The following is an 8,156-nucleotide window of genomic DNA, read 5'->3' as shown; positions in this document are numbered from 1 at the left end:
TTCTTTCATGTATTTATTTTAAAGGAGGGGAGTCTACCCTCGTGAATGGGAATTACTGTCAGACCCATAGTAGAAGTTGCACTTGAACTTTTGAAATGCTTGTAAACAGTCTATGAACTCATCGTGGTGATTACAGCATTATTTTGTCATTTATGTGCTGTGGATTTTGCTTTTGGGACTACTTTAACCAATAAAGTAATTTCATACAGTTCAAGTTATGAGAAACTGAATAATCATGTATTATAGAAATAAGACCCACTAAACAACATTCAGTGATCTACAGTGCATTCTACAGTGTACTTCCTTCATTTTTGTCAATTGTGTAATGTTGTAGCCTGATGCTACAGTCGTTTAAATTCTTTTTTTCTCATTAGTCTACACTCAGTACCCCATGTTTACATTTGAGAATCATAGAGGCCACTGTGCTCTTGGGAACCTTCAGTGCAACAGAATCTTTTGCAGCCTTCCCTAGATCTGTGCCTTCCAAGCTCTGCAGGTAGTTTCTTTGACCTCATGACTTGGATTTTGCTGTGATATCCATTGTCAGCTGTGAGGCCTTCTATAGAGAGGTGAATGCCTTTACAAATCATGTTGAATCAGTTTTATTTAGCACAGGTGGACTCCAATCAAGGAGTAGAAACATCTCAGCAACAATCAAGAGAAATGGGAGGAACCTGAGCTAAATTCTGAGTGATTTTGCAAAGGGTTTGAACACTTATGTCAATGTGATAATTCAGGTTTTTTTTTAATCTGCTAAAATATCTAAAATTCTGTTTTCAGTTTGTCATGATTGGGCCCTGAGTGCAGATTGATGAGAATAAAAGTGAATTTAAAAAGCCTGTAAAGTGATTTAAAAACATTGTATTTAGGTTTGTTGTATGATAGGTCACTATGTTATGAACCCCTGGATCAAATTTCAGTCAAATAAAACATCACTACAGTAGGTTTATAAAACTAAGCTTCAAAATCATGAAAATGAGTCAGTAAAATCTGCTCCAGGATGGTGTTGGCGTGTCTGTTGAATGAGCTGAAGCCACGCCCACTCAGGAGAAATATGAACCTCTCAAATTAAATTTATGCTATCTGAACTGAGGAAAGCAATCAAGCCATTAGCCTGCCTCTTGACCTTTTGTTGACCTTAGAAGAAGAGAAAAAGTCAGTTTTCTGGCTCAAATCTGTGTTATGATACTTTAAATGATCCATAGGCCACTATGGCAGATAGATTTGACAACTTTACCTCACAATGAACAAAAAAACAGCATTTAACTGACTGTTAACTTTCAATAAAGGCAGTGACATCAGCTCACAACAGACTGTACTGAGATGAACTGCTCTGTGACTTTATATTGTAGTGTTAGAGAGGCGGGGTTATTCCCCACTGTGGGCCCACATATTGGCCCCGCCCAAATTAAACCAAGTGAGGAAAGAGGTGAAAAACATTCTAATGGTCTCAGTCCAATATTCAGTCACATGTAGATCTCAGTGTATTCACATGTTTATAGCAACCATACTCCAACGTATCTAGTGTGTTAAAACAAACACTTTGGATTTCACTTTACAGGGTCTTTAAACTATTTAAATGCTTGTGGCATCAGGCTGCAACATAACAAAACTAAAAAAACTGAAGGGGTCTGAATACTTTCTGAATGAACTGTAGGCATACCCAGTGATTTAAACTACAATTCAGTCTACTATCCATTTGGGAAATCTAGTTTAAGGGTCCAGTTGGGAATAGTGGCGACATCTAATCGTCTGATTCTTGATTGCAAAGTAAAAAAATATTACTTATGTATGAATAAAAAGCTTTTCCTAATTGAATGAAAATAAAACAAGTTTCATTTGTTCAGGCTTTTAAACACTAATGTCAACATACTTATAAATACTGTCTTCCATTTTAACTACGTTTGTTACGCTAAATGCATCCTAATATAACCCACAATGCCTTTAAAGCTCCTATAAGGAGATTTTAAATGGTTATTAAATTGGATGAAATTTATACTGACTCCTTTTTATGGCAAACAAAAGCATAAAAGTCTATTAAGAAATAAAAAGGAGCTATTCCTATAAAGCTTTTCTTAACGCCTAAAATTGCTGCTGAGGGTAGGCGTCAGATAAGGCAAGGGATTTGCAGCAAACTGAAAAGGCAGCAAATATTTAAATACGGTGTGACGTTAAAAAAATATATATATATTACTGTTTTTAATACACTACCTATGCATTTACAGGACAACGGCACCAAAATCTAAGCTCTAAAAGGTTTCACACAGGAGCTTTAAATAGTTATACGGCTATAATAGGGGCAAAGCCAGGCATTAGAAGTGATATTTCTATATTCATATTCAGATAAAAAGCTAGAAACCTACTGTTATAATGTGTTAAAAACTGAAAATGCAGTGTTCTAGCCGTTATGATTATTGAAAAGATGTTAAACCAGGTGTGGGTATGGTTTGATACCATTTTAACATAGAGGTTACCATCAGCCAACGCACTGTCAGTCTATCGATGAAACTACATTGTTTACCCATCAGCCTTAGCAAGCAATCCTCTACCAAAAAGTTCCTGTGATGTGACAGCTTTAAGACGTCCAGCCAGGAAGACACACAATCTTCCTGTTGTCCTGAACATGGACTTCCTGTCTGCTGGTGTGAGTGACGATCCGGGGCAGGTGTGGTATGACTCTACTGACTGTACTCCTGTAACTGGAGATCTGCATGTATTCCCACTTAGTTGCACTGTCACTTTGGTTATAAATAGGCCTACTGAAAGCCACGCAGAGACAGAAGGAATCCTATCACAACAGAGGGGGAGGGATCTCCGCCTGTGTGTACATAAAGCATACTGATAGCAGAGACAGCAGACACACTAAGCCCACACATAGGCAGCACAAAGGGAGACACTGGGAGCAGACTTCTTGGTTATACGAGAGGAAGACAGACACAGGCCATGGGTGTGTACAAATCCAAGCCTCAGAAACAAGCACAGGTCCTGATGCTGGGCCTGGACGGATCAGGAAAGACCACCCTGCTCTACAAACTGAAGTACAATGAGAGTGTGGTGACTGTGCCCACTGTGGGCTTCAATGTGGAGACGCTGGACACAGACAGGAGCAGCCCAGGCCTGACAGTGTGGGACGTGGGGGGTCAGAGGAAGATGAGGCCCCACTGGAGGCATCACTTTGTGGATACAGCTGGGCTGGTGTTTGTGGTGGACAGCTGGGATCAGAAGAGGCTGGACGAGGCCCGCAAGGAACTGCATCGGGTAAATAGATCGTAGAATATTTGATTATTTTTCAAAGAACACCTGACATCCCTTTTTAGCAATTAGAAACAGTACATGAGCAACTAAAGCCAGACTCCAATCAGGAAGGATTTACTAGTTAACTTTTGATTGTAGCTTCTTCACGTGGACTTTAAACCTCACCACTGACTCTTCAAATTTTATTAGAAAATGTGAGGCTGATTTGTGACACCATAACTTGTTTGGAAACCCTAGAACTGGTTTCTATAGAAGCCCTAAGTGGCCATACATCCAATTCATTTCACTGTTTTCCTGTAATGAACCTGCTGTTTTTAAGATCTTTGCATATTTTTCATGCCGTCTCGGGATAACAATACTTGTTTGCCTGTAATAATGAATTCATTGCTAATGTTGGTAGCAATTTTTTTTTAGTGGGCCCTAATTACCTAATTATTTTTTTAGTAATAGGTGCTAATTATCTAGTAATTTCTTTAGAATAAGGTTGTAATTACCTCGTAATAAGTTGTCATTTTACCAAGTAATAATTTGGTAATATTGAGGAAGCATTTACCTATTAATAATGGATTAATTATTAAGTAATTCTTTGTAATATTGTTGTAATTCTCTGGTAATTAGGTGGTTGTTCACCAAGTAATTCAATGGAAATAAGCTGATAGTTTTCCATATAAGTTGCTTGACAACTTCCAGGTAATATCTTTATTTTGGCCCACCTCAAGTGAATCCTTTCTGAATAATTTTCAAGTCATTTTTAGGGTTAGGCGTTAGTGTTAGGGGTAGGGTTAGGGGGTTAGGGATAGTAAAATACCACTGAATGACCAGAGAATTGCCACAATCTTACATGGATTAGGACTAGGGGTTACAATTAAGCTTAGGCGTGGGGGTTAGGGTTAGGGTTAGGGTTAGGGTTATGGAGTTGGGGTTATGGGTTGTGTTGGGGATAGTAAAATACCATGAAATTATCAGACTTGACACACTATTACAAATAATTACTTGACAATTAAGCAATTATTACTGGGTACATACTTCCTTAATATTACCATGTTTCTATGTTTTTACATGGTCAAATGCCAACTTATAACAAGATGATTACCATCTCATTTTGACAAACTACTAGACACTGACATTATTTATCACTATAGTATTACTAGGTAATTAGGAACCATAAAAATAAACAGTTACTCTAATGTTTTATAGTTTTTTGGATCTTCAGAAATGGACTTATATATAATGGCACAACTAAGTTTTTGTTTTATGCCGTTATCTCAAGATGAAGTTGAATTTGGAAAGACAATCACACAGTACTCGCTAGTGTGTCCCAATAAAAATAAAATAAATGGAATGAAGTTTTTTTCACTTTGGGCTTCTGTAGTTTCCTGTATGAAACTTAAACATTACATTATGTGGAAACTAGGGCTGTCAGCATTAGTGCACTTATTACAACTAATTAACATCAATAATTAATGGATTAATCCTTTATTCACGTATATCTTTTGCTTTATTGTCCCTTTCACCACACTTAGGTTAAACTACTATAAGCTCTCCCTGCAGCTGCAGTGATGTAAATATGGACACTACAGCATCTCATTACACTAAAAAACAAACAAACAAAAACTCACAGACAGCTCAAGTCAGATAGGTCAGAAGTCACCTGCATCTTGTCTTATCAAACATTTACTTTTCTTTGACTATTCCTTTATTTTACTTTTTAAAATCCATAACAAATTCCTTTTTCCGTGGTTAAGTTCATTTCATAATCTTCAGTCCACCTTATTTTCCTCATTTCCTTTCAAAATAAAAGCAGGTTTCTTCCCAATCAGTAAATCAATCATTTGCTTGTTTAGGAAGTTACAATAATCCAGAGTGAAACAAAAACTGTTTAAAATGCAAAATAGTGGCATTTTAAAATGCAACAAAAAGTGGGGATTAGCAGCCATTAACAACAAAAATTCTGGGATTAATTATGATTAAAATGTTTAATAATTTGACAGCCCTAGCTGAAACCCATATCCTTCAGTATACAGACACTGAGGGAAGAATTTAAGTGAAATATGAGCTACCCAGAGGTTCAATTTCTGAAATAAAATTTAAAAACCTTTTTATGTGGTGAAAACTTCAGAGAAAGTCTTTTCGAACTGACCACTTGTATTTGACTTAATTGAGAAATGTCTCAAAGGAATCTTCAGTTAAAGTCTTATGTAATACCACAACACTCTGCACAGCATTACAGCTTTAGGCAATTACATTCAAGTTATTAGTGCATGATCTTTTTTTTAATTTCAAATATCAACATAGAAATGAACTTTAAATCAAATTTGACTGACTCTGTTATATTCAGTTATATTCTACAGAAGCCCTAAGCAGACATGCATCCCTGCATCTTATTTACCTTATTTTCCTGCGATAACAAGCAGTTTCTGGCTGTTTTCTTGAGATCTTTGTTTGTCCACCTCATTATCTTGGGATAACTGGTTTTCCCAGTATAACTAGGTGTGTGCTTATCGTTTTATGGCAGATATAACTGGACCCCTGAAAGCCCAGTAAATGGGCTGTCATCAATGTATGCACATTGGATCAACAGCATTAGCACTAACCTTCTCACAGACATTCACATCCAGGGCCTGGCTCCAATCAGCTTTGAAATCTGACTGACAACAAAATAGTTGACATGGCTTTATACATTTATTATGGGCCTTACAGTTAAGTTCAATGGGCCTGTTCATAACATTTACATTAAAAAAGGTCTCATACCCTTTTAGGAGGAGAGTGCTTATATTTTTAAACAGGCAATAATGAGAAAAGAAAAAAACATTTTTGTCACTTGAAAACTGTAAGAAATGACTATCACATGAAAACATGAATAACGTGTATAAATTCATGTCTACTGAGGGCTTCCATTGTAGCTACATTGAACTTTATATGTTTCTATTACACAAAGACTGATATGTGACGGTAAAAGCAGTTATTTGTTCCCATAAATTCACAAATCATTCACGTTAACATATAAACCAAAGATATAACCAAACCAAAGAATAATGAAACAACAAGATACATATATATCCTGTGATAGATGCATTATAAGAGGGACCACTTGTTAGAATACCTTGATTTACAATGATCATATGTATTTGTTCAATGTCAGTTAAATATTAAGTGTTAAAATTCTGCTTCATACTTTATGGAGACAGTTTAAACTCTAAAGTCCGTCTTCTATTGTAAAGCATTCCTTACTTTTTTCTCCTTATCCCAGGTCCTAAGGTATGAAAGTCTCAGCGGAATTCCCCTCGTGGTTCTGGCCAACAAACAGGACCTTCAGGGCGCTCTGAGCCCCGAGTCTCTGTGCCTGAAACTGGACTTGAGGCAAGTGTGTGAGGGCAGAGCCTGGTTCATCCAGCCTTGTTCAGCTATCAGCGGCATGGGACTGGAGGAAGGTTTCAGGAGGATCGTCTACCTGATGAAGACGCCCCTGAAACAGACTCAGGAGGACATAAAGGTGAAGATGAGGTCTAAAGGTATCAGTATCACAGCTGTGAAGCAAGTCTTACTCTGCAGGAGGTGATGGAGGAAGATATTTTTCCGGGGAGATTCATTCTGGCCTCACTACGGCTGAAACAAACAGCATGAGCACAGTTTTTAAGTTCTAATTTCTGTGGCTGAAGGAACTTCAGGTCAGTGCTGGTGAAGACAGCGTGTCTTTGGATCAGGGTTGTTACCCTACAAGATGCAGTTTCAGATCTTGAGTTATGAGGAGACCTGTAAGAAAAAGCACATTCAATACAAGCGTTTACATTCTGTACATGATAATACCTCTGTCCGTCTTGTGGCTCAAAGACACTCTTTTCAGGTTGTATTTTTTGTCTTTTCTTCTGTTTTTAAGAATATAACCTCTTGTCATGTGCCTACTATTTAATTCAAATGTTTGTATTTATTTTGGATGACCTTGTTATCCCTCAATCTGTTTAACAACACAAACATCACATAAAACGTGATTTCAATGTAAAGTACAACTGTGGTCACAATCAACCTATTTAAATAATAATTTAAAGATTGTGTTGACTCATGTTTTACTGTATTGTTTTGTTACAATGAAATAAAGATGCCCAGTTTAAAAAAAAAAAAAGAATGATATTGTCATTGTGCACAAATGGAATAAGATGTCATTTAACTTTTATGGAAAAAGGTTGCAGTGCAAGAAAATAAAGGGAAAGGCTTTAATAGGGTTTTGGCAATCTCAAGGGAGTCAAAAGAAACAAGTTATTTAATTCAATCTTAATATTCGGCTGTCTTTTAAAATACTGATTAAAGAAAATGCTGCCTGGGGAAATGAAGAGGGAAATGGATATTGTCCAATGATGAAGACAGCTGTGTATATTATGTAACAACTGATTAATTCAAAGATCATGTGGGGAGTTTTAATGTGGTCATGAAAGTAACACTGATGTCTTCATGTGATTTACAAAAGCAAACAAGACTATCAGGGACAAGATTAACTATTTCTACTGAGTATTTTATATTCATCAATGATTGTCTTAGTGAAGTCGGCAGTCTTCTTTTCAACTTTTCAATTGTTTTCTAATATTTGAGATGGTGGATTTTTGTGAGCTGTAAGCTGTAATCATCAACATTAAAACAAAAAACAAATAAGCCTTGAAATGTTCTACTTTGTTTGAGATGAATTTAGAAAATATGACAGTTTCACTTCTTGAATTAAATAACAGGAAAAATGAATTTTTCACGATATTCTTATTTTATTATTTCTATGCTCTATTTGTCATTACGGATAATATTTACAGCTTAATAAAGTTTTTAAAAATAAATTAAAAATTAATAAATAATAATAAAATAAGATAATATAAAATTACAAAAATAAAATTTTTAATTAATACTTAATATTACATGCT

General features: G+C 36.0%; 1 protein-coding gene across 1 annotated transcript; it reads left to right on the top strand.

The window, feature by feature from the left end:
- The first annotated feature begins 2,851 nt into the window (after window positions 1-2,851).
- On the top strand, window positions 2,852-7,530 carry LOC121522997 (ADP-ribosylation factor-like protein 14). Its single transcript, XM_041807718.1, has 2 exons — window positions 2,852-3,258; window positions 6,506-7,530. The coding sequence occupies exons 1-2, from the start codon at window positions 2,944-2,946 to the stop codon at window positions 6,812-6,814; spliced, it is 624 nt and encodes a 207-aa protein (XP_041663652.1). The 5' UTR covers window positions 2,852-2,943; the 3' UTR covers window positions 6,815-7,530.
- Window positions 7,531-8,156: the final 626 nt, after the last annotated feature.

The sequence above is a fragment of the Cheilinus undulatus genome, linkage group 2, assembly GCF_018320785.1.
Source record: "Cheilinus undulatus linkage group 2, ASM1832078v1, whole genome shotgun sequence".
Classification (NCBI taxonomy): domain Eukaryota; kingdom Metazoa; phylum Chordata; class Actinopteri; order Labriformes; family Labridae; genus Cheilinus; species Cheilinus undulatus.
Note: the sequence above shows the minus strand (reverse complement) of the source record. Positions and strands in the feature narration are given on the sequence as shown.

What these genes read in the sequence shown, in the direction of transcription:
- LOC121522997 (XM_041807718.1), top strand. Translation starts at nt 2,944, where the DNA reads ATGGGTGTGTACAAATCCAAGCCTCAGAAACAAGCACAGGTCCTGATG. An exon ending in CCCGCAAGGAACTGCATCGG is followed by an intron (nt 3,259 to 6,505) that starts GTAAATAGATCG and finishes TCCTTATCCCAG; the next exon opens with GTCCTAAGGTATGAAAGTCT.